Here is a 27,589-nt window from a genome sequence, read left to right as displayed (position 1 = left end):
GTAGATGTCAATATGCATGCACACATTTACTGTGTGTATGTGAGTGTGTGTATGTGTCATATGTTGGTTTTCACGCACAGCTGCCTGTGAGTCCGTTGGTTTTTATGCAAGCCATCTGATTTGGTTATATTAGGCTGGAAATGTCTTTGCAAAGATGAAAGAGTCTGCGTACCACAATACTGGCGGACCCAAAGTAAACTATCCAGCCTTCCACAATAAGGATCAATGTCCTATATAACAATTATTTCTTCAGGGGACGAGACACTCTGGTGACTCCTTCATCTCTGTTAGAGCAGTCACATTTGATTACAAAATAGAAATCAATGTGACACACCATTGCAGCTTTATATTTAAATAGTTGCTTTTTCAAGTCTTGCTGTCCTGTTTCTCTTTCTACATTGTATTATTTTCCACATTTTATTTGGTTCCCCTTTTTGCCTCTTCTACCATTTATTTTTCAGTAGTTTCTTCTCTCTCTGTCCATCCCTCTCTTAATCTTTCCTCCAGCTTCACCTATCTTCCTTCCTTTCAATGTGTAATTGTCAAGAAGCCGCCTAATTGCTTTAGTCAAGGCCTTTTTCAATTTACTATGAATTTGTCAAACATACTAAGGCCAGGATGCACTTGTCTACCTGTAATGAACTGTTCTCGCTAAATCATATCTACCCTTTGTCTCTCTGTGCCATCACAGCCTCTTTTGCTCCCATCTGTTTTGCCATCAAGGCAAAAGAAAATGACATGCTGCCCCTGGAGAAGAACAGAGTTCGATTGGATGATGACTCCGACGAGGACAAGGTCTGGTTCAGCTTGGTCTATTCAATGCACGTAGATCTAGGGTTGATGTGGTATGGATAAAAAAATGGTCCTTGAAAATATATTTCCAGTACCTTAAAATTAACAATAAACGACCAAATTTCTTTTGCTTGAAGTTGGTGGAAGAGCAAAGTCTCCTAGCTGTGATTGGTGGGGTTGAGATGGTTGTCAAGGAGTCTGCTCCATTCAGTGCTCCTGAAGAGAAGAGACCCTCCCTCAGTTTGGAGGAGTTGGAGGCAAAACAAGGTAACTTTGTTAAAATGATGGTTTATGTTTGAAATTTAAAAGAACTAACCTAAAAAATATTTATCCTGAACTACTAAAGCCTCTGTTACTCTTTATACTCAGTAGTAGCAGTTCATTTTAAGGAAAGGAAAGACAAAAAGTATTTAAGTTAAAACAAACCACAACAAAAAGTATTCAAAAACATTGTTCCAATGGTCCATAAAGATGGTTGTCATGATGACATGACAACAAGAAGGCCAAAACATCCAGTCCACCCGTCCAGTTTTATGTGTGGTCTATGATTCGACAATTGACAGACAGAATGTTGATAAAACATCTTAATGAAGGTTATGATGGAGGTCTTTTTTTCCCCCTCCGCTCCATGGCTATTTAATGTGGATGTGCTGGAATTAAGTTCTTTGTGTCAGCGTATAAGTACAGGTGCTTACAAAGACATTGTCACACCCACTGGCATGCTGTTAGTTTCTGGGAGCGTTGGAATCGCAGGAAAAACAAGAGGGGAAGAGTGGTGATGAATAAATCCATTGAGTCTGAATTATACATTCTCTCAACAGGGTGTACCCTGCAGTAAGACACGAGCAGTGTGGTACAGCAAACAACAGTCCTATAGCTCTCCATCGGCCTAATGGAGATAAATTCTCTCTATTTTTATCTCTCCCTTTGGTTCAATCATGGTTATACAATATTATCTACTGGTTCTCGTCAGTCTTAAGCTAAAGAAAAGCATCAGTGACTTTGCACTCAGAAACACATTTTTGTCTACTGTACATTAGCGCATCCATGCACAGAAAGCATACCTTGTCCTGCAAGTGGTTTACACTCTGCTTGCAGGATTTTTATAGGACCTATAGCATTTAAATTTAATAACAAATCTAATTCAGCGGATCTCATGAGAAACCATTTTTTCCAGAAAGTACCAGCTTAAGGGACTGGGCAAAAAAAATTTGCCTCATGCAAGTTGCCTATTTATTTTCAAGGTTAGAGTAACATTTCGAACATATTTATATGTTCCAATGTATCACTGGCTATTCATTTCAAAAGTAATAGGCTTCTCTACTGGAAGCTGGTAGCTATTGTACTGAAGTTTTATTTTATTTTACCAGGAATAATCCCATTGAGATTCAGAATGTCTTTTACAAGGGAGTCCTGGCCAAGACAGCAGCACAATAGTTATTCATTTAAAATATGCAGTAAAAAACAGACAACATAAAACTGAAAAAGACAGTTGGTAATTTAACATTTTAACATCATCTCAACATGATCACCAGGGGCATTATGTATAAACGTACAGACGAAAAGCTTGCGTACGCTGGTTTTCACAGACACTTTGTCATGAATAAAAAATTAAGTTGACGTGAGAATGTGCGGGCCGTCCGCAAAGTCTTTTCTGGCTCTGTAACGTGGCAAAATCTAATGGAAAAGTGCCGAAAATCACCAAACATTACAAAATAATGTTTCCACTTCACTTACTGGCATATCTCTGTAATGTTGTCATTGGAAAAACATAATTGTATTTGCTGACATTCCATAAAAGTTTGATCATTTATGTGGATAATGTTACACATCTTCTACACTAATAATTCAATTCGCAGGCTACTTAACCTCTGTTAAACATGAGGAAGGGAAATTAATGAAAAATCAATTTAGGATCGTCTGTATTTTCCATGGATGAAATATCTTACTCACTGTGCAACAATAAGATCGGCACGGAAATATGCAATAGCGTCTATGAGTCTGTAGTTGTGGAGGCTCAGACATCCATGGTGTACAGGAGGAGGGACGCACGGATCCGTCTCCCCAGGAACGAACCCTGATCGATCCCGTGGATGATTTGTAGGCTATGTAAGTGAACAAGGTGCACCCGGTCCACCAAACACTGGGCCGTCTTGGCTGTGTTGATTCTGCACACATCTCTTACTGTAGTCCTATTCAATATTTCATTATTTCATCCATGCGTGGCGCAGCGGATCCGTGCACACTGTCCTGTCCTGTGTCCTGTCTTCCTCTGAGTTGGATCGCCCTCGCACTGGACTCAGTTTCACTGAGCGTACTAAAACTTGACTTCCACTTCGACATTAGACTTTAATTTTTATTTTTGCCATGGTTCGGTGCATTCACTACACATCGGTCACCATTTGCCACTCTGGGCATTTTCTTTTATTGCCTATGCAAGATGACAAACCACCAAAACACAACATTTTTTTCTTGCCTCCACCTTCGCGATCAACATCTCCAGTTTTTTTTGTCTGCAGAAGGATAACCAGTAACGATTGGACAAAGAATGACATTTGGGGCACATTTATAGCCATTTCCATATTGATTTATGGGAGGAGGTGAGGCGGGGTAGATGGCATGTTCACGTGCGCTTAATTTCACGTGGATATAAAAAGGACGCGCAGGACCTGGCGTACGCCCGGTTTTATACATGTGAATATTTCTGTGGGTAGGTACTTTTCAAGTTTCGGCCATACACCATCTTCTGGTATGAAAGCTGAAAATAGCTCAAATAGCCCTTTATCCTAATTTTAAACAACTGTGACAATGTTGGTAGGTAGTCTAATTTTAGATATCTGCTTCTCAAAGCCTTCTCCATGAATTTTCTGTATCTGATTTCTTATAGTCTCACTTTGTCTCTATTGTCAAAAAGAATTTTAAGCTAGTGTTGACTTGTACACCACCAAAATCATCTTTGTGAATTTAGTAGTTGTAGGAGTAGTAGTATTGTTAATACTTTATCATGTACTATATTAAGTAATTAATAAAGTTAAAGTTCAAAAAGCTTGGTTTGTTTCACATAAGAAATTGTATTTTATTTTTTTGTCTGGCCATAAAGTATCCTGTAATAGCCTAACTTTCACTTTAATGAGATCTTAAAGGACAGAGCAAAAGTGTAGGGATCTCCCTTAGACCAGATGGATATCTGCTAAAGTAGAACTGGAAAGACTTATTAAATACTTTTCAGCATCAAGGGGCCTGACAGGTCCAGTTTAGGTTCAGTGGAACAATCTCTGAGTGTTTTGTTCTCTTTCTGAGCTGACAGACGGCCAGAGAAAGCGGCTGGAAAAGCCTAATAAATAGCTGACTGAATTGGCTTTGCTGTGTGGCAAAGTGGCTGTCAGTCAGCAGGCCTAACTTGATCAGATAGCAGGAGAATCAGAGACAGACAGCAGAACGCTAATCTGTAGTGATGGTCTAGAAAACAGCCACACACACCAAATGTGGTTTCTAGTGATAAGTACATGAATCGTTTGGGCCGCTGCACACATTTGTGCAGTGGTTTCATAGTGGTGGTAGAAGACTTAAAATACCAGTATACCTTAAATCATTGTAGACATTTGATTCAGGGATGATGTTCGACGTCACTGTCAATATAGATATACTTTCAGCATTCCATTAGTAGAGGGTTGTTGGATATTACAAATGACAATGTGAAAACAATTAAAATGTGAAAGAGGACGCTCATCGTGATGAACCTACAGAGAATTATCACCTGAATCTGAAGCTCTCCTCGGCTTTACGAAGCTTTACAGCAAGTTTCAGCTTATTGAATAGCTGTCTGACCCACAACTTTGCTGTTTGGGTTCACTCTTCCCGGTCTCATATACCCTTTTTCAACCAAGGCATTTAGAGTTCTGGTTTGGAGCCAGTGCCTAATCTTGAAACTGTTCTTAGCGTTTCGACAGCTAAAACATTAATCTCTCTCTCTCTCTCTCTCTCTCTCTCTCTCTCTCTCTCTCGCTCTCGCTCGACGTGTGGTTTTAGGACGCTGTATTCAGTAGAAAAGCTCTAAAAATCTGCTGTACGCTCCGTGCTCAACATCAGACAGCAGCCAGACACAGTTAGCCACTAGATAGTGAACATAATGGAGCATTCAGCAGCAAAAAAACATATTTATCTTAGGAGTTGTTTAAAGCCAAAAGTAGAGCTAAATTGGTGGTGGCGATATTGCGATGTTGTGTTCAAAACTTGTTTACTCTGCCCCCATTTGGGCCAAACATAACTGGTATTGCAGGTTTGACTAATGATTATATTCATTATCAATTTGTCAATCCCTTTTTGTTCAGTTGCTTAATTGTTATTTCTTGTTTATTAAATGATTAATTAATTAGTTATTAAAATTGACTTATCACTATTTCATATGAAATATTTTTTACTGGACAATACTGCACAAAAAAAGTCAACCGAGATTGTCCTTCTGGATTGTGCCCTACTTGACTATTACACACTGTAGTCAAATAAGATTTGCCTTGGCAGCTAGCCTATTTTTAACCCTGAACAGATAACAGTAGCCCCAGCGGTTGCATAACTTAAACAACTTGTTTTCCGCAAGCATTTGCTTTATCCTTCACTGCCTTGCCATGTTTTGTCTGCCACACTCATCCTGTTTCCCTCTGTGACCCATCTCATTCTTGTGTTCTCCTTACCTATCTATCCCCCACCTGTCTCTGTCACTTCATCTTCTCTCCACATCTCTCAAAACTGTGCATATTTTTCATTTTACTCTGATGTCTGTCTCCTCTTCTCCACCCACATGTTCCCTCCTTCTTTGCTGTTTCTGTATAAACCTTGAATTGCATGTAAATCACCCACCACCGGAGACCTAGTCAGGCCTTATCATTTAGAGCAGGAATTTTGTCAATCCACAGTAGCTGGATACTCCAAACAAATACTGATCATATCACCTAAGTTAGATGTGACAGTAAGAGAGCAAAATTACTTTCAACATTCTTGATTTCTTGTCTGTCTTTCACTTTTTGTCTCGTCTGTCTCTGATATTGTTTTGGTTGTGTTTCACTCTGTTTTCACTCTTCTCCCTCTTCTCTCTCTTTTAGTTTGTTGTCTTCCAAAGACCATTTACTTGTGGTCAGGAGGAAAAAGCTGGATAAGTGAAAAGCAGAGCAAACCACTCTTTCCCTCCTTCTCTTTGTCTTTTCAATCATGTTCTCCTCCCTCATAGCATTATAACTGCGAACACAGAAAAAGGACAATGACTATAACTGTTTTCATCTTTGGCTGACCATGTCTCACCTGTTTTTACCTTCTCATCTGCCTGCCCTCAGCCAAGCAGAAGCTGGAGGACCGTCTAGCAGCTGCAGCCAGGGAGAAGCTGGCCCAGGCATCGAAGGAGTCCAAGGAGAAACAGCTACAAGCGGAAAGGAAGAGGAAGGCAGCGCTCTTCCTACAGACGCTCCGCAGCCCTTTCACTGGGGAGCCTGAGGCCAAGAGAGCTGAGCTAGACTCAACTGTACATCTTGAGGTAGGTGTATGGCTCATAAAGATGGATCCGTATTTGTCATGTGTTCATGTGTCTGTTTCAAACTAGAGGCTTAAAGGTCCCATGACATTGTGCTCTTTGGATGCTTATACTGTATATAGACCTCAGTGGTCCCCTAATACCATATCTGAAGTCTCTTTCCCAAAATTCAGCCTTGGTGCAGAATTAGAGCCACTAGAGCCAGTCCCATGATGAGCTTTCCTTAGTATGCGCCATTTCAAACTGCTACTTTGCTCGTTTGATGTAATTTCCAGATCGGCCCGTCTGAGCTTTCATTTTCTCAGAGGCAGAGCAGGATACCCAGGGCTGGGTTTACACCTATTGCCATTTCTAGCCACTGGGGGACCATAGGCTGACTGGGGGTACTCATATTAATGTTTAAAAAACTAATAAATTGAAATTGTCATGCCACGGGACCTTTAACCCAGTAACCCTGGCTCAAAGCATGAGTACGAAGGAGTTGAATCCAAATCATAAGTTCTACTGAAGTGTCAAGTCTCATGTTGGAACAGGCAAAGCATATTATACTACATTATCTCCAGAGCTAAAACAGTATAAATAAAAGAATGTGGCAATGAGAATGTATGCATTTAATGTATTTCCCATTACCATAGCTCCCTGTTAACTTTGGACCAAATGTCTGCATTCATTTAAAATACAGTCATCTTTTTGCAAGATACAATATTCAGCTTTTCTAATCATGGAAGCTTGCATTGATGAATCACATCAGGGTGTAACTTGACACTGTATGGAAAGTGTGTATAACTACGTTAAAGTATATTGTGATAGCATGTACACACTACAGTCCTATTGTGGAAAATGCCTCTTTCTATGCATAAAATATCTTGGCCCCTGATGCAATGAGCAACCAATATACATATACTGTACATATACAATCCCACATTAAAAGAATTGTTTCACACCTGGCCAATGCAAAGTCTTATCTAAAATATTATTCCATTGTAATTATTTCAATTACTAGCATATAAGAGTTGTACTGTATGGGACGTTAAGACAATACCAAACAGCTTCATGTTTGATTGCAGTGTGGGACATTGTGTCAATGTATACATAATGGTATACATAATTTTAGGCCTCTAATATCACAAATGTCAAGTCAAAGGAGACTTGTTGCTGCTAGGTGTTGTAAATTCATTTAATAAACTAACTTCAATAATTTGTCATCGGAGTAAAAGGAAGAGTAGCGGGTAATGTTAGAGGAAAGTTTCTTTGTCTACAAGAGCTGCTTTGCCAAGTTGTTTGGCCAAGTGGCAAAATGAAGTGTGTGATATGTCATAGAAGATTGTTGTGTCATTCCATTGAAATGAAATTGAGCTTATGTAGACGTGAGTTCCATTGATTGCACATTTGCATTTATTTAATCAGTTATAAACTGCCACTTGATATTCAGCTGGCATTAATGTTTCATTTTTATGTGTCAAGGTTGGCAGGCCTACTATTCCCCTCAATATGCAGAAACATTTCATTATACAATTTTAGCACATCGTCCTAAAAATAGTTTGAACCGACATGCAAACAGACTTCACAGACTTGTCAACCCACATTGACATGTCTCCCTGCACATTTTGCATAGCCTAAAACTCTGTGCTGTTTAATATTTACACGTTTGAGATTTTTGTGCCGCAGCAATCACAGCATTTTGTTTTAAAATTCTTGAACATAAACAATATAAATAGTTTGGCTGAACATTTGGCTTTTTTGTAACGTGTAGTTGGACAGATTACAACCTTTAATGCCCCAGTCGTAGTGGATACATAAGCTCAATTCTTTTTCACTACAATTGAAATATAGAGCCTGCCACATCAAATTGTTAACATCCACACCCCTGGCTAGACCTGCCCACCCTGAGGTCAGTGGCACACTTTTGTTGGCTCTGAATTTTTTCTTTTCAACCTCGTATTACATTTCTGTTGTTGAACTGGGTCAAGTCTTTGGTCATCGTAAACGTTTAGTAAATACAATATCATATTTACTACAGCTGGCTCTGTAATCCCATACTAAAATAGCCTTAATCTTTATCTCCAAGTAGAATTTAAAACATGTTGATACCAGATGGCAAAATGTGTTTTGTCTTTTCTATGATCGTTCATTATTGATTATGTGCAAATGAAGTCGCAGGCACCTACAGCTGTTGGTCTGTGGGCGGCTATTAATGGCGGTTTTCAGTTTATGTAACCATGCAATCATAGCTTAAGAGATGTATGTCTGGTAGCTGAGGGAATATCTTCATAAACATCAGCGACATATATGTGACTATTGGGAAACGGCATACATTTAAAGGTTGCGTACATACAGCCAATAAAGTATAGCCCACATTTACTGTATATTGAGCTGCTCTTGAGCTGATTCTGTGGTATGGTTCAAATTAGACTGGTTTCCATATATGAGCAGCTATGACAGCAATTCCAAACAATCATTGTTAAAAAGGGAGGTGGGATTTGTGTGCTCAACATGTTTAGCACTTTACATAATGAAGCCTAGTATCTTTTCTGTGACTTTTAATGGGCTGTTTTAAACAAAGACAGGCTCAGAGGCAGAGTGTGGAATCTTCCCCACAAATCTAAAAAGCTTTCTTTTGTCATTTTATATGTCGTCTTTTTGATTTCATACAATAGTGTGTTCATGTGAGTTTTCTTAACGCTTAAATGTTGTAGGTGTAAAATAAAACAAAATGTTTAGCTGCAAAAGGTGACTATTGTTTTTTTGTTTTATTAAAATAATTAATTAAGTGCCAACCAAAAGTTTTTGGAGCATATATAGTATAGTATAGTATAGTTTAATATTACCTGAAACTTTCAGTAATTATCAAGAAAGTACCACATACCAAGATTTCTTTGGCTAATGTAAACATACCCCAATTTGAACGTGCACTGTATTAGTTGAATCAATCGTCCGTCCACCAACTTCCCTGTTCTCTGTTTTGGTTCCCCAGAGATAATACTCTGTTTTAAAATTATTTTCTTATGAGTTTTATTGGAGTGCTGTATTTTTAAAGCTGTTCTTTTTTTTGTCATATGAGACACAGTCAAAAAAGCCTAGAATACTTTATAGTGTAAATAAGATATAAATGATAAGTGGTGATCATTTGATGTGTAGATGGCCTGTCCATTTGATAGATGTTTCATGTCAGCTCCTCATGTGAGTCCACCCGACGTATGGATAACTGGCCTATTGCCGGTTGGGCCAGATGGCAGTGGGCAGGCTTTTGTCACTATTGCGCCAGCTCTGTCACTCTTCTCCAGATGTTTGGTGACTTCTGCAGAGTGTATGTACTCTGAAGGAACTACCAACATCCAGGTCATTGTCCTACTAATGAATAAATGGATGTTGTAGTTGAACTGTATGTAGAATGCAGTTAGAGATTGTGAACTTGTGTTGGTTGGTGCCATCTACAAAGTACTATAAGTTTGGGATGAATGATATGGGAAAATAATCTGATCGTTGTTTTAGCTTTTTCTTTTAGCAATATTGTGTTCTATCTTTTGTGTTAATCACCATACACAAGCAATAAATCACTATGATATGACAAACAACATTGGACACAACCAAAAAAACTGTTCTTTCATGTAGGCTACAGTGCTCATGAGTAAAGGAACCCCTGCTTGTTGACTAAAAAGAGAAATAAAGAAATCATCTTTTGGAAATTGATCTTATAGCCTTAATTAAAAACTGAGGAAAAATCCACTATTTAAGGACACCAATTTTCTTTGTGAATGAATAACGTATCGTAAATAAATAAATGTTTTTCCTTAAAATACAGGGGGCACGAGTATAGACACCCCTATGAAATATTCCCATAGAAGCAGGCATATTTTTATTTTCAAAGGCTCGTTCTGTCATGGATCCAGGATACTATGCATCCTGATTAAGTTCCCTTGGCCTTTGGATTTAAAATAACCCAACATCATCACATACCCTTCACCATACATAGAGATTGGTATGGTTTTATTTCAGTTAGCCTAATAGCTGGTTTGATTTGCATTGAGTGATGATTTTATGGAAAGTACCCCACGCCAATCCCAATTTAAGCAGGGGTTCCTATACTCACTGTATGTGTCCCAGTAAAAATAGATGAGTTAAATGAAAAAAATAGCTTTATTAGTAGAATAGTACAACATTATACCTTGTATCTTCAAGTTCAACCCTAAAGGACTACCTACAGAGGAAGAAAATCAATTTTGTCTAATCTACATTTGTAATTGGTGAACATTGGACAGTCTACGTCAAAAAGAGATTTTCCATCAGGACAGATGGGAGTGCATATGTATGTGAAATGCGCAAAAACATGGACAATAACTTTAAAAGATTTAAGCAATTTCTTGGAGTACAATGTTATTTGTTGTTGTTTTTTTATATTATGGATATATTACAGTAAATATATTACATATTGAACCTTTACATATAGTCTTTGGTCAGTCAGGCATAGGTGACTTTCACACAAATGTTTCTGAAGTGTTCATTCAGACATGACAGGACAGTTATGGAAAGAGCCCCAGTACTCATTAAGGAAGCGGTGGCAGCGCTGAGAACAGCAATGAATTGGACAATAAGGATATAAAGGAATACGAATGTTCTCAGCTCCCACACAGGCTGCCTTCAGTGATGGGTTTTAAAACTTATTTTGCAGTCGAAAACCTTAATTAATTGCCATTGTGAGCATGCAGAAGGCTAGCCTGCTTCTCACAGTTAATCTCTTAATACATTTTGTCATCAATTTCCTTATTAGCTAGATAGAGATTTTCTGCTGCCTAGCCTATTTAAGGATGTCAGACAGTGGACAAGCATTGAATACAAAAAAAGAGTAAAGTTAAGTTGTTTATTCCTTTTTATTTATGTGCTGTATGTAAACTGAAAATATAGAAGAAGTGTCGGTTTAATTGCAACTGTGACTGTATGAGCTGTTATTTGTTAGATTTATTATGAGAAAGAATCCCACCTCACGATACAAAATTCTCTGTTTCAAAGTTATTAAACATTGAGCATGGGGGATAATAATTAAGTCAGACATTTATCAATGTGTTTTTAATCAAGCCAACATATATATATGTGTGTTCAATCTCTCTGTGTGAATTTTTCACCCTGGGGTGCTGTGTGCCCTGTGCTGTTTAATCGGTGTTGAAAATGATACGGGAATGTGGCCAAGTCCAATCTAGTTAGGATGCCCTCCTGACTTTTAGGTAAAAGGGACTCGGGTAGAAGTAGGAGTTGCAGTTATTAGTAGTTAATTGAAATGAATTCTTATAAAGTATTATTATTATTATTATTATTATTATTATTATTATTATTATTGTTTTTCTATACTGAGAGCATGTTACTGCTGTGTGTTCCTCCTCTCTTCTCCTTTCCTCAGTTTCTCCTCTCCCATCCCAGGACTATAACTTCTTATTGTTACTCCTCTTACTGTCCAAACTTCTGTATCTTGCCAGAGCAGGTGTGAGAGAGCAGACGTTTTCTCATCCTGGTGTTGGGATAAGCTTCCCATATGTCAGTCCTAATTTTAAACCAAACCTCACTTTGTATCGTTTCATTATCGCTCCCTTAGCCCAGACACTAGATAGTGTGCAAACAGAAAGGGGTAATAAATATTCCTCCTCTCTCTCTTCTTCCCTGCCTGTTTCTTAGATACTTATTGATTGTCTTCTGTCCTTAGCACTCTCTCTTTTTTCCCCACCCTGTACTTCTTTACATTTGCTTCCTACTTTCATCTTCTTTCCTCATCATCCTTTACCGCTCTACTTGCTTCTATTCCCCCCCATCTCTTTTTTTATGCTCCACCTATTTCCTACCAATTTTAGCAGATTGGTCATAGGTGGGGTGATTGAATTGGAAAAATTGAAGTCACTGCCCACATCCATATCCTTTCTGTCTTTCTTGTTCATCACTTATCACTCCGGCAGTCACTTCATTTATGTTAATGTTAGCATATAAAGTATGCCATTTGATGTATTTCTTTATCTAAATGCCCTTTTATTACCATGAATGCCTACACATGTAACATGGGTGGACTGCTTAGACTACAAGAGCAATCTCAGACCTAACCCTGGAAGATAAAATCTGACCTTGGATGATTTAGTGTTCATGTTTAATCCACTGATGGCCTGAAGCCATCTTTTCAGTGTGAATCCAACAGCAGGCCAATCTAACATGAGCAGATAGACCCACACTGGTGTAATTAGAGGCACTCTGCTGCTGACAGTTGTAACTCAGTGTGAAGCCAGAGGGCCTCACTGTGTTGTGCAACCCACACTTTTTAATCAGCTGAGTAAGGATTTTCTTTTTTTGAGGTAGGAATATGAGTAATAATTTCCCAAGAGAGTAAGGGACTTTGCCTGAGCCAGCCAGTTCTGATCCCATTTACCCTCTTTAAAAAGATCTCCTGATGTACATTTTTTCCACCACCTTCTTTTAATGTAGCTACCTCTATACTGCTTGATATTGAGAAAAAAATCAAGCACATACAAAAATGTTTTTATAATTTACTCTGTTAAACATATTTACCATTATGTGTGTAAATACATATTTTTATTTCACAAATACAGGATTAGAAGGACCACCCAAATTAATTAAAAATCCCCTAAGGAGATAAGAAAACCAGACAGTAATATTCTCTACCAGAGAACTGTGGGGAACAGTATTCCCCAGCTTCTCTGTTAACGCTGGTTATCCTTACACTCCTGTCGAGTAAATCAATGTTGTTGTTGTTTTTTTATTGGTCCAAAACCATCTGAGTTGTATTACCCTGTAACATTGACCAGGATGGACACGGGGGCATTACATTAATACATGTTCATACACAGCCAACCTTGTCCATCACCTGCTTCTCAGGAAGTAGACGGGCCCTCATATTGATTTTGTACATATGTACAGAGAGATTGAGCATTATAGATTATACAGTAAAATCTAATAAATATGTGGTTTTCTTTTCTCTTTTTTATCTTTAAACCAGTTAAAAAGTGTCCAAAATGTTTCTGTCGAACAATCCCTTCACTGACATTTTTGCTCTTTGTTTTGTTCTTGTTACCTTTTTGTTTCTAGATGCAAGAAGCCCTTTCTGTCCTGTCTGACCATGCCCCTCCTCAAGTGTCCTCTGCAGCACCTGCGTATCTTAAGGATCAAAGATCCACTGCGGAGAACAAAGGAGCCTATCGCAGCAGGGAGGCTCCATCCTCCTCATCCTCTCACACTACCTCCAGAGGAGCAGCAAGAGACCGAGACAGAGAGCGAGACCGTGACAGAGACAGAGATAGGGATAGAGAAAGAGAAAGAGACCGGAACAAAGGGAGGGACAAAGACAAAAAGAAGAAAAAACACAAGAGGAGGTCAAGATCAAAGTCGAGGTCCAGGTCGAAGAGCAAACACTCCCTCCCCAGTGCCTACAGGAGAGCCGGCAGGTCTCGGTAAGACACCTTGGCCTGGCGCTCATTCAGTCAGTGGCTGGGCTGGGAATCTCTTAAGTATCCAACAGATCAATTAGATCTTGATTCAAGGTGCTGCGATGGGATAACACGTGCATTTTCTCACTGTATGAATATGTCATATTAACTTTTCTGATTCAGCAAGGGCATTGAGTCTTTTAGGATAAAAGAGTGCTCAGTGTACTTGTCCAGCTCAGATCTACTGTATATTGGCCTCTGCTGCCGCTAACTACAGACACGGCACCTCTCTAGAAGCACTTTTAATGTCTTCTATTGTGTTGTTTTATGCTGATTTTGCTGCCTTCTTTGAACTTGATTTGTAACTGGGAAAAGACCAACACAAGCAGTCCATATTCTGCGTATTATCAGGTTTTATGCAATGCAAATTACAGTGATGTGTCAAGAAACAAAGTTATCTTTAATAAAAAGTCAACTTATTCTGGATAGATAGTTTCCCAGTTGGAGAAGCTGTGATTGGTACAGCTGCTATTAAAGATACCAGACATTTAAAGTGACAGGCTGAGAACATGATGATAAATCACTTCACCTGAACCTTTTAGTGCTTGGCACACTGCACCCACATTCACAATAGTAGAAAATAATGTGTAATTCTGTCTATCCATTTCCTGTTATCCTTTTTTTTTCTCTTTTAGTACTTTTTTTAAGAGGATAAAAAACGGTAATGTGAAGTGAAAGAAACATTTGCAGGGGTAAAAGATGAAGAAAAAGGGAGAAGTAAAAGAACGTATGAAAAAAAACATTTAAAGAATTAACTCGAGTGTGTTGTTTAGAGGAAGTGATCAGAGGCAGAGTTGAGCTGCTTTGTTCGTGCTGTTTATCCGTCAAAGAGGCAAATATTGACCAGGCAGCTTTGTTTAGCCACCCCAGCACAGGCTGACATTAACTTGTCTGTCCTTTCCTTTCTGGCTGTTTTTAGATAAGGGGTATAATTTCCTTCTCTAGCCTTGCTATTTCATGTCTGTAAATGGCATGCATGCTCTGGATTAGGGGTTTAAGAAAGAATCGATCCACTTGACTATCAATATCAGTATTTTATTTTGCAATACTGTTTTTTAGGTTGTTAGGCGGTTAACAGTATACCGCAGGGTCTTAAAAATAGCAACAGTATCAGTTTCAATACAGTCATTAAAAAAAAAATGCAATGTACTTATATAGGAGCCAAGGATTACATATTAAACATAATTTATTAAATGCCTAAAAATGCTTATGTGTGGTTGTCATCATGTGACAGTGTGGAAGAGAGAGAGAGAAAGAGAGAGAGAGATATATTGATTGCACACCGACTGACCTGGTCTCAAAGAAGAACACGACTTCTGCAGTCTGGCAGCATTTCGGGTTCCGACCTCGTGAGAAAGGAGAGGCGTTTCAGTATTTGGTATTCAGTTTCTGAATGCCGTCTGAGCCTTACGTCATCATTTTTAATTAGTCATAATCAATACCGTATACAAATAGGAGGAGGTTCGACGATATCAAAATTTACGTGCCAGCCAATTCATGTAAGACAGTGGTTCGCGTTTATGTTGTGTTTAAACCCCCTACCGCTAGATGGCTATGCTGAGACACACCGCGAGTGTTCTTGTCTAACAGTGCCTAGCAGTGCCTGACTTTTTGCTAGAAGCTAACAATGTAGCTCTTGGCCTACTTTAGCTTATACAGATTTGCTCACTAAGAACCTGTGAACCACTATCCCAAACTGGCAGTTTGATTTTCTGTGAACTGAATTGTTTATCTAAAGTTAACTTCTTGACTTTTATGCACATCTTGTCTTTTTTTATGTTTTTCTAAAATTATACTGGAATATACAGTATATATAGAATTGTGACCTGTGTATCGTGATGCGCATCATATTGCCAGATTCGTGCCAATATACAGCCCTTCTCTGCATTCTAGCAAGTGCAGAGAGTTAATCTAGTCCTCCTCTGTATGCAAACACATCTAAGAAGGGAATTAATCTCTTATATTATCCATAAATATGTAATACTGATTTCTTTTTAGAATAGTTTAGAACAACAGTATTTACATATTTGGAGTCCATGTGAAATAATGATAATAATAAATAATAAGTAATTGTAAATAATTCACAGAATTATGTTTTGTCCTGTGGCACAGTTGCACTAGATTTAGAATGTTTTTAACTGCTTTAATGGGAATTGTGCCACATTGATGTCATCCAATGGTCTAATGGACTCAAACCCTCCCTGGCTAGTCTGGCATTTTAAGTCCCTTGAAAAACCATCGTGATAGCTTGCTTTATTTCTTCCTTTTGTGCATTACCTCTGGCACTGTCTTATCACTCTCTTTTCACCCTCTGTTCTTGCTCTTCATTTCCAATGCATCACCTCGTCTACCGTGCTCCGTCTTGTGTGATTTAATGGCTTCTTCCCATCTTACACTTTCTTTGTCCTCGTGTCTGGCTAGATCCCGCTCACACTCCCCAGGGAGAAGGGACAGAAAGGGCCCCTCATCGGAGAAGAGACGTGAAGAGCGGGAGCGCCATCATCCCAGCAGCAGCTCCAGCCTGCCCAGGGGACATTCCAGATCCAGGTAAACCTAACACCAGCTTTCATTAGTCTGTGGTGAGACAAAGAATCACGTGTCTCTGCATACTGCTGTGTTTATTTTATCACTGAAAACAATACTTACTACACCTGTCGAGGCAGACATTTCCACAATAAGGTGTTTGGGCTTAATAATAATGTGTGTGTATATCTACTGTACATTGAGCAATTTTTTAGATTGTGTCTTTAAGAGTAGATTTAGCTAGAGTAGATTAATATACCTACAAGACAGGCACTTAATCCCCAAACGGCCACTGATGGAAACTGCAGTGGACAGCTTGCACTTGCATGAATTTAAAGAAGGGCGTTGCTGAATGCACAAGTGCTGCCTTCAGACAGTATCCCACGCCCTTGATATATTTTGTATTGTGTTGTGTTACTGCCTGAATCTGGAATGTTTTAGTTACTGCTCTTTCCTTCTTGCTTTTGTCTCCCAGGTCCCCTCCTGACAAAAGGAGGAGCTCCTTGTCATCCTCAGGACAACTGCAAATTGTGGGTTCCTCTCTCTCTCCATATTCCTCACCCGGCAGAGTTTTGTCCCCATCAGCTAGCCCCGCCTCCAGCCTGGCTAACTCTAGGTAACCCACTACAATCCTGTCAGTCATACAGCTAAGGACTTTCCCACCTATTTTTTAAAGTCTATTCACGAAAGAAACAAAAGGTTGTTTGGGAGGACTTAAAGCCTACGACTTACACTCCTTTTGCCTTTAAATGTGACTTATATAGACCAATAAATGGTCGCCTTCAGGTCTGTGAGGCTTCTGTGTCCCATGAAACAAACGGCACTTCTAATAGTTCAGTTCTTTAGCAGTTGGCTATTATAGCACCCTGTCCAAACTGTTCTGAGACACTCTCCAAGACCAAACTGAAAAGGAAATTAAAGTTAATTTAGACAAAGACAAAGTCTTTACTTAGAAAATGTTTTTACTGTTATTTCTGTAATTGAATCTAAAGAAGACCTTTTGTTAACCCCTCCCCAAACAATGATTGTCCTATCATAAGTAGCTACAGCTAACAACATCTGCCAGCGAAAGTTGTCATCCCAATGTTCGGATAGTCGCCGGCTAGCAATGAGAAGCCTACTATTACTATCTACCCCCGTTGGAAATCAAGCACCCATTGTTTAAAAAAAATGACAAGAGAAATAAAAAAAGAATTCTGAGAGATAAATCTGCCACCGCCTTTGAACTTTGCAAATTTGCCGTTTGCCAAAATGGAATGGTTTTCAGGTGTAGCAGCCATAACTAAGGGGTATTGGAGCTTAGCAACCAGTCAATTATTAAATACGCTGAATCATTAATACACTGCTTTCCCATCCAGAATTTCGGACACTGCTTTAGAATGATCTATTTATATAGCCCTTTAATTTCATGCCATCATTAGATACTAGTATCATCCAAAAAGAGGTCTTGACTGCAACTGTAATACTGGCTTTGTGAAAATGAAACTCCAGTGGGTAAAACAGAACTCGGGCCAAGAAATTCTAAATCCGATATGAATGTGAAAGACTTAAGTATTAAATTTAAAGAGCCCGTAATATAAAGGCTTAGAGCCCAACATCTTTCAGCTTTGAGGACCTAAGGCACAAAGGCCTTCTTGGCAACGGACACAATCTCTTCTAAGGTCTTGGGGATGTTTGTTTGCTGTTATATGTCCAATAATGACTCAATGTGACTTCAACAAAACTGCAGAACTGACGTAGTTTGCTCCATCCACACCTCTGTGCTTGTGTGTGTGCATGTGTGCATGCTCCGCTCTGTGTCACTATGCAGAGAGGACAGATAAGCTTGCTCTTACGCGCTCTCAGCTACGGAATTTGGCACCGTTTGATTTTTCATGAACCAATACGCAGTAATACCACCATGATTCGGTCGGTACTGGTAAAAGTACAAGCTCCGGTACCCAACCCTACCTTCACCTCCCTCTCTGTTCCCAAACAAAACATATGCCCAGTGTACAGTGGGAGCTGAAGTAGGGCAAGGGCATTTGCAACACAAGCAAATCATTCCTTTTGTACGCACCAACAAAGAAATGAGTCATGTTTTTAAACATGACAAGTGAAACGGTACCTATTTTACTGAAAGTGGTTGATTTTATTTCATTCTTTTTGAGTCAATTTTTTTTAGAGCTCCATTTTTTCATCCTAATCCAGCAGCATACTCTAAAGAAAAGAGCTGTGTGCAAAGACGTTTTGTACAATGTGGAATGGTGAGCAAACAGAGGAGGTGATGAGTTGGGGGCTGAAGTAGAGCTCGTCATCAGTCAGTCCAGCAAAGATCTTAACAAAGCTTGAAAGTTAACACGCTGCAGGAACATTGACATGCTACCCTTCATATTGCATTGGGTCAAATCACCGCAAGCAAATGTCGATAAATTGTGAATTCATCCAGCTCTAAAATCTTTTAACATATTGAAGCAATTAAACAGTATAAATTATTATTATTAACTTAGCCAGAGCAGCAGTATAAGATGTTATATTGGGAATGCATTTCAGTGAAATTGATTTGTAGGTGTCTAAAATCACTGATATCAGTGTCATGCATTAGGTGAAGGAGTCTCAGAACATTCATAATCACATTCTCAAAATTCTTACTGCGATTAGCAGTTTTCCATTTGGCAGTCCTAATTTTTAGAGCTCGTTTAGTTTGGCCGGTATACACCATACGGCAGGGACATTTCAGCGTATAGATAACATGAGTGCTACTGCAGCTTAACGACCTGATTTTAAATTTCTTCCCAGTGCGTGGGTGCACAAGCCCTTTTCAATCAGTGGAGTAAGAGCACTGAGCACACGGAGGTTTGGAAAGATATAGATGGACGAGACCTTTTTTTTAAAGTTGCATGCACGCCTGAGGGAAGTTAGTGGGGGTTCAGATAAGATATCCCCCATAAAAGCAACCTTTTTGTAGGACGTGCCAAGGTTTAAGTAGTGTTTGTTTTATCTGCCCAGATGCTGGAAGTTTTAGCTTTTTGTCAAAACAGGGAATGTCTATCTGTGCTCATTGCTCTCTGATAGGCTGACTCTATATGTGTAATAGGGTATCTCCTGACCTTAAAGCATTCCTTTAGTTTATCTTCATCCTCACTACAATGTCAGCATAGCCCGAGAAATAGTCCCATAGGAATGTTTTGAATGAGCTTCCATGAATTATTACTGTAGACTTCTGCCGCTTGGGTTTTTTGAAAGATGGTGATTTTCAGTTTGAGGAAAAAAAAAGGAATGACACCCAGTACCTGACTATCTATTAAAGCAATTTTTAGACAGGAATGGACATGCAGGATTGAAAATGAATGTTTCTCCCCACAAACCCATTACAAGGCAAGAGTCAGAGGGGCAAAGGGCCTTCACATGGCTGTGTATCATGACTGCAAGAAATAGTTCCTTGCATATTTTAAAGGGGTTCATGGAGAGAATAATCTCAGTCAAGGTTGGCCAAAAATCCTTGGGAGTATTAACCAGGGATTTATAAAGATGATGTGATAACGCTGTGGGGGGGGGGGGGGTGCAAGTGTACAAACTTTGTTGTCAAAAGTTGTGAGCTCATTGTCATTGCAATTCCAATCTTTTGCAATATTCAAAATGTCTGTGGTGTCACCCAGAAAAGAAGGTAATGTTGCAGCATATGTTAAGAAATAAAATGTTTTTTTGAGGTTCCATTAATACACCGTAGGTTACTTATCGAGTTCTCAAAGGAGGAATTTGGAGGGATTTATGTATTTTAGGAAAGCCATAAAAGGCTGGACAGATGGGACATTTTAAGCTAAGGAAAATTCTTTATTTGAACAAAAAAAACCTTCTTGGTGCCATCTTTCAGGTGTCAGACAAAAGGCTGTTGATTCCATTATCACATTAAGGTGGCATAATAACATCAGACCCTCCCTTTATCGGTAGAGCAAAGAACCACATCTTTTCCTTTTTTCAAGTCCATCTCGACAGGAGTACCCAAATATTTTCCAATTCATTCTCTACTAACTGGCCATAGGTGACTGTTGTCTTGATTCAAATCTCTTTTTTTGGTCCATGCCAGTCATACAGTGTATACTGCCATCAAAAAAACATCAGTGGCTACACCTTATTAAAAGCTCTTACTATAGACCGTGTGCACCAGATCTCATCTTTTTGGTCATGTCATGCATTAGCTTTTAAAAAATCACTTATACACACTGAGTGACAACAAAAATAGAAACACCGGTAGGCCAAATGCAATAGCCCTGCCATATCTTATACAATTAAAACTCTGGGACTTTCATAGTTTCCATAGTGTTGGTCATCATTCTCATATATGATACTTTTTATTTACGTGTAAGAGGGAAATAACTCCGTAAGGATCATTACTAACAGCTCTCCACAATGTGAAAGAAACTGAAAAGGCAGTTGTCAGATGTTAGAAAAGATGTGTATTACCGATGAATAATATGCTTCATCCTTCCTCTGTTCATGCACTATTCTCTCCCAAAGTTTCCAAATACAAGCTGTTAGATTTTGAGGAGCCATTTGATGTGGTTGGGAAATCAATACCAATGCCTGTTTTGATTGCTCATTTGTGGAACTGATTCAAGGAAACGTTTAGCAATTAGTTAGCAGAAGTTGTGTTTGTGAATCTTCCATTTGTGGAACCTAGAACTTTAAAATAACTTGAATGTTTTCCCAAAAAAAAAACATTTCTGAATGATGACATGACATGGAAAATGTTTTTCTTGTAAAAACAACAAAGCATCTCTTGCAAGGACAGTTTTGCTTATAACTAAGATTTTTCATCAACCACAGTTTCATTTTGTCCGACACCATCAGCACAACAGCCAGGATCAGCATTGTCAACGCCAGAATGCTTTTCCTTTTTTTTTTTTTCTTCAAAGAGCACAATTATTAGAGAGGTCACATAAGCAGAATCACTCCAGAAAGTCTGTGGCTTTTTTTTCCCTTCTTGGATGGATCTAGAGCAGCGTACCATCATAATCCCAGATTGTGTATTTAAAAGAATAAACCTTAAAATACCCAAGGTTAACTGGCATACACAGATTACCAAATTTTCCAAAGGTTTTAAGTGGACCAAAGTTGTTAGACTCCATAACAGCAGCAGCAGTCTGTTCTGCAGTTTCTTGTCACCCATGTTGAATCAACTTGATGCACATTACTTTTTCTATTTTAAAAATCTCTTGATGAATAATGAAATGTTAGACAGAAGAGAGATTAAAAGCTTTGGACAGAGCCATTAAGCTGAATCTGAGGCCTCCGATTTTGGCACTTTTGCTGTCTGACGTTGTCTATGTGTAGCTTTGGCTCAGGGTGGATTTCTTTTCTTTTTCAGGTCACATTTCATTCCTCTTTCTGTTCCCTCTTCTACAGCCCTTGATGCCTGTCCAACTTTGAACATTTTAGAAGATGATATGAATATTGTATAGCTTCTGCTGTTAACATGATTGGTTTTCTCTTTTCCAATCTCTCTCTCTCTTCTTTGTCTCTCTCCCTCCATTCTCTCTACAGGGGTGGTTCTCTGGAGAAAGACAAAGCGGTGGCCTCATCCATAGTATCCTCTGTTCAGTCCAAAATAACTCAGGTATTGTTCTTTGCTTTTAACCCAAATATGTCCACTTCTGAACTTTACAGCCTACTGAGTACTGAGTGTCTTTCCATCATGCAAAGAGGGACGGAAAGTGCTGTCTGGTTTTTGACAGGGCCTTCTCGGAAGGAAATGTTACTTGAGTTCATTGTATTGTGCATGTATTCTATCTACACATTCTGCTTTGTCATATGTTTGTACAACACATCCATACCTTATATTGTGTTAAGCTTAATTTGTTTGAACCTTGAAGATCTATCTGTCTTGTCTTTAGATTTATAATTGGTCTAGCGGTACATATTTCTCATCTGCGTCTTGTAGATTAGCCAAACTGTGATGTAAAGTCATTTTCTGCCACACGGGTGCTAAAGTTCTATCTTGTATGTCAATATGAGGAACACACTGCACCTGCGGTTAAACATCCTTAGTGAATTTAAGCTTGGCAGTTAATCATTGACCTTTGAAACCACAGTTGTCAACCCATTGACAAAGTTCCTCTTTAATCAAAGCACTTGCATAAGCCAAACCTAAATATTGTGTTACTTATCAGCCATGAAAAGCAAGCAGGCAAGAAATCCAACTAAGGCCTCCTGCACACTGCCTGCATGGCGTGAGCGTGGCGTTTCTGTTGCATGTCAGTTGCGTGGCATTGCTACTTCCATCCATAACATTGCAGCAATCACACTCCAGGCTCGGCATGCAGCCACTTTCTCACAGTTGGCATACCAACTGTCAGAACAACATGGCATTGTGCATTGTACATGCCGCATCTGAGAGACATTAACTGTAGCTAAGTGATGGTCTGTCTTTGTTTTGTTGATCCATGGAGCATCACATTCCTTATTTATGTGTTAGAGCTCAAGATAAATGGAATACTGTGTCTGAAGAAGTAATGCACACACGTTACTCCCAATGTAACCCCACACACCAATACATTCAGACCCTAGGACAGATTCTCCCTGCATGCACACACACCAGTTCTGAAGGGAAGACTATGTTAAAGGATAGGCGTAAAGCTATCAGCTGAATAGATGACAGGAAGAAAAGTGTGCATATCACTAGATTGATTTAAAAAAAAAAAAATAAAAAAAAAGGAACTCTGAGCAAAAGGCTCCAAAGTGCTGTCTATACAAGCCAATTTTAACTTCAATCACTTTTCAATCACTGTTTTCTCTTCAATTTAGTTGTTTGTTATTATTTGTCTGGCTTTGCCTTTCTCCACCAGCACTTCAGAGCAATATTGTGTATACTGTTCATTCAGGTGATTTTGACTGCTTCCCAGCAGACTAATTTCAAAATCAGTTACTCTTGATTTGTCAAAAGCCTTAAATCAATTCCAAGATGAAAGACATCCCAGTAACTGTCTCACCTCTTAAATTGTAAGTGCTTCTTTACATTTTCATCTTAGATCACCATCTTTGATTAATTATGCTGACATTTTCAGTTATTTAATTTCTGCTTGCATAAGGTGATGCAATAGGTGTCGAGTGTTGATTCTCATGCAACCTGTGTGCAACTACATGCTTTGAAGGTAAAGAGCAGGGCCCGGTGTGTATGTACGTATAGACACGTGTGGTGTTCTACCTGCAAGAAAACCAGTGTTGAATGTAGAGAGTCTAGGCCAGAATTAATGGAGGTCAATAGAGTGTGAATGGACATGCAGCCGGGACTATTCTAGGAACACTGGTAATACACAGAATTTGGAACGTTTTCTCTCCTCTGGCCGTGTCTGTCTGTCTGTCTTCGGTGTTTAATTCCCTCACGCACCACAGATACAAAGCAGCACATTTCCCATCTCTTGATGCTTCAACAAAAAACATTGTATTTCTTTCTCTCTCACATAATCAAACGCAACTTCTTCTCCTGCCTCCATCTCAACTGACTCACAAGCAAACTCGTGAAAACATGCTGTCCGTTGCTGCTGGAACACGCGCAGATTCACAACCACTAACTACTTATACCCCATCTGTGATGTTTTACAAACACAGATTGAATAATTCAGCACATTCTCATCTGCCTAATGGTCTCCTGTTCCCCGAGGGTGCCTGGTTGCTATTGGCCTCAACCCGTCAAGCCCGTCTCTCCTCCTGTTTGCCTTTTGTTCCTCCGTCTCCTCTCCGTCTCTGCTTTACATTTGCTGGTTTACTTTGTTTGGTAGATGCTTTGTGCACTTTGAGAGTAGCTTTTAGACCTGCGATGGGTCTTTTTTTAACTCTGTTGTATTTTGTTTTTGAGATTCATTTTTGATCTAGAACATTGTGTGTGTTTATTTTCTTTTCAAATGTTAAGATAACGGAAAGGCTTGGTCCAATCCACTGTAAGCTGTCTTCAAGCATGATAGCAGATAAATCGAAAAGTTGTGGAGAACTTATCCCAGGGAAGTGTGTGAATTGCGCTGTAAGATGAAGAGAAAATTGAAGATGTTGCATAGCTCCCCCGAGATATTCCAGCATATTATAGTGTTATTGTTTAACTTTGCAGTGTGGGTATGTTTGCAATTAGAAGCAAATCTGTGTGCAGCAAACCGTCTTGTGTATGTGATGCAACCTGCTTTAAAATATTCTAAAAGTTCTGTAATTTGAGCCCTGACTAAGGCTAGTTAAGTTCTCGGCAAGAGTTTCCATCACATTTAAATATTTTACTGTTAACTTGCTGTGATGCAATAGAAGATCAGTGTTGAGTATGTTGTTTCTTAGTCAGGCTGAGCAGTCTGCGATGGGTTTGGATTATTAAACAGTTTTCAAATGTAATATTGTATTTATTTTTTATACAACATTGAATGACATAAGGAATATTAAGGTCGACATCCTATGTATTGTTTATTGGAATCCGTTGTCAGTACTTCGTCCTTTTTTAGTATTATGTAACCAGAGCTGGCTATTCCCCGTGTGTGAAGGCTGTACTGTAATGTGACTTGTGACGATCTATTAATGTAATGCAATTTATATTGCACTTTCATTTGCCAAGACAAAAACTCAACAGTCGTTTGATAAACTTTTTTTTTTTTATCAGTTGTTAATAATCTGGATTACTGTTTGTTTGTCACATTCCGTGGAACACTTCTTTGTTGGTGTATATTCGGCTACACCGGGGTTTAGAGAGTCACAGGCTTTTAAGGGATTTGAAATGACAGCTCCGTTCCTCTGTGATTACAGCTGTTAATTTGTCTCGTCTGTCAGAAGAGCTCAAGGGTGGATATTTGTCCATGCGTGTATGGATCACACATGGGATGCAAATGAACACGTCCTATTCAGCAATGCAAGGATTTGCCCCCTGGTCAGCAAAATTAACATTTCTACCTGAAGAGGAAAGGAATGGAAATTGCCATTTTGGCAGCTCCCTAATTGCTACAAACTACATTTCTCTGGTTAGACCCATCTATCCACAAACAATAGTTTTTATTCCTATTAACATTGTGCAATTACTTTTGGCCACTGAGTAGGTCAGCTGCTGAAAAAGAGGATTGGGTGAATAGATATTTTGAGGACATGGGGCGGAGGTGACACATCTGTTTCTCAACACTTACGGGTATCATCCTGTACTTAAATCATGTGTTTAAAAATGTATTAAGGAATTCCTGACAGCTCGAGGGCAGGAAGCACACTCCAAAAAAGCCTTGAACGGATATAAACCCCAGGGTTTGGTGGTAAAACCAAAAGAACAAGCTAAAAGCATCTGAAAGCTGCAGAGTGAGGAGTGGATTCCCAGTTGGAACAGCATTACCAGAAGCTATTTCACACTACAGGGAGTCATTTAATTTAATTGTGATAATACAGTGAATGTTTCTTTATTAATTTGATTTCATCCAATACTTTCAATTTTGTTTGGTCCCCAGGTTAATTGTTTATTGTGGATCAATTGGAATGTTCATAGCAGTTCTTTATTGGAGTTGGAGAGATGGGTTTAAGGCCAACTGAAGCAGGGTATATGTATTGGAGCAGGATTCCACAACACACACAATCTGATAAAAATGTCCTTCAGGCCCTCATCATGCTGGCGGTTGCTGTAACACCCAATGGCGTAATGTCTCATAGATCTCGCTTTAAGTTAATTTATCAAAAGACCCAAAAGTATGTGAGATGTGTAGTACATTAAACTCATCCCTCAATTTCTTTTTGTCTGTTTTCAGGATCTGATGGCCAGAGTGCGAGCCATGCTTGCCACCTCCAAGACCTTCCAGTCTCCTAATTCCTAAAGATAGGGCATGACTTCCTACTGGCCACGGCAACCTCGGCCAATCAGCGAGCGGAACTGTTTCACCTTCCGGCGTTCATCCTCGATTTATGATTTAATCTTCATTTGAGTTTTGTCAGATTCAGTTGGGCTACGTTGTGTCTTTTGTAGTGTTGTAAGAGTGATGTAAAGGCGCTCATTAAGCTGAAATATCTGGTGTCACACCTGACCTGAGAAAAGAGCTCATCAGTTCGGAGAGCATGTCAGCAGCTGGCATGATTTGGTGCAAATATGGAAATAAATCCATATGCTATGTTGCATCCTGTTTTAAAACTCTACTTCTCTCCCACATGGTGACATGGAGTCATTCTTTGCAGCCTTACGTAAAGCTGCTGGAGGTCTGTATTCTCTCGCCTTCTATGAAGGGTTGTGTTTTGATAAATTCAATTCTCTCCTCCCTCATCTACTATTCTCTGCTGTTGTTTTCCCTCTTATTTCCGCCCCCAGCTGTCTTTGCACTCCGGCACATCACACGTCTGCTTGAGAAGCCCTTTTCATTTTCTACCCTGTCCCTCAGCTCTGGTGTGTGGTCTTTTACTTCTGTTTCTGGTTTGTTCTATAATGGAATTTAATGTAGAACACTTTATAATCTAAACTGTCAATAAAGTTTCAATTATGATTTACTTGTGGCTCTGACTTGTTTCCTTTATTCTCTCTTTTGGGTTTGGAGTTATGTGTTCAAAATCACAAGTTAAATAGTTGAAACTCTCCTCAGAGCCACAGACTCAGCTCCCAGTTCTCCTCCTCACCGTCCATTATCTGGGAAACACTGATAACATAGAAGAATGTTTACAGCCCCCAAACCTTCACCTCCATTGACTGAACTGAGTTTACCGTCGCAGCAACATTGCTGATAAACCCGACAAACATAACTGTTGATCGGCCGATATCCTTCTGGGGTCTACTGCCGCTGAGATGGCCCTTAAACCAATTTCTGTATCGGCAGTTAAACAAAGTTACAAAAATATTTTATAGACTGGTACTAGCTCATTAGGGGATTAAATGTTCAGAAAAAGAGCAATCCAGGTCTCTAAAGGCACATTAGGTCAGTGATACCCACTGTTGGACCTAATGATAGCTCAATACATCGTTATCATCGGTACTGGGCTTCTATTGAAATACTCACCCAACGTATGAACTGACCAACTACTCACCCTACAGGCAATGTGCTCCTGCCCTAAACACCTTTTTTTTTTTACATATGCAACATCAAAAGCATCCCACCTGCTCCGCTGACCCGAAAGGCTTTACAGAGGGTAGTTCAAACCTCCCACTGCAGCAATAGTCCGTTCTCCCCTTCACCATCAGAGAAACTTAACAGGAACATTAAGACCCGCACCAACAAAGGAAAGAGCTGCTTCAAGCCTCCTGCCATGAGAATGCTGAATATGCTCTCCCTCCTGACAAACATAAACAGCTGACACAAACACAGTTGGCCTCTTTCTG

The 27,589-nt window shown here is 39.3% G+C and overlaps 1 protein-coding gene across 3 annotated transcripts in view; it reads left to right on the top strand.

The window, feature by feature from the left end:
- Positions 1 to 26,766, top strand: part of sfswap (splicing factor SWAP) — a 52,075-nt gene extending 25,309 nt beyond the window's left edge. For 2 of the 3 annotated variants that reach the window (XM_032539477.1, XM_032539479.1), the window contains exons 12-19: positions 692 to 795; positions 930 to 1,059; positions 6,120 to 6,316; positions 13,391 to 13,752; positions 16,210 to 16,335; positions 16,787 to 16,927; positions 21,835 to 21,907; positions 26,040 to 26,766. In XM_032539477.1, the coding sequence (XP_032395368.1) occupies positions 692 to 795; positions 930 to 1,059; positions 6,120 to 6,316; positions 13,391 to 13,752; positions 16,210 to 16,335; positions 16,787 to 16,927; positions 21,835 to 21,907; positions 26,040 to 26,105 (1,199 nt within the window). In that variant the 3' untranslated portion in view covers positions 26,106 to 26,766. The remainder of the gene's footprint in view (positions 1 to 691; positions 796 to 929; positions 1,060 to 6,119; positions 6,317 to 13,390; positions 13,753 to 16,209; positions 16,336 to 16,786; positions 16,928 to 21,834; positions 21,908 to 26,039) is intronic. The other variant, XM_032539478.1, reaches the window with a different exon arrangement.
- Positions 26,767 to 27,589: the final 823 nt, after the last annotated feature.

The sequence above is a fragment of the Etheostoma spectabile genome, chromosome 16 (assembly GCF_008692095.1).
Source record: "Etheostoma spectabile isolate EspeVRDwgs_2016 chromosome 16, UIUC_Espe_1.0, whole genome shotgun sequence".
Lineage (NCBI taxonomy): Eukaryota > Metazoa > Chordata > Actinopteri > Perciformes > Percidae > Etheostoma > Etheostoma spectabile.
Note: the sequence above shows the minus strand (reverse complement) of the source record. Positions and strands in the feature narration are given on the sequence as shown.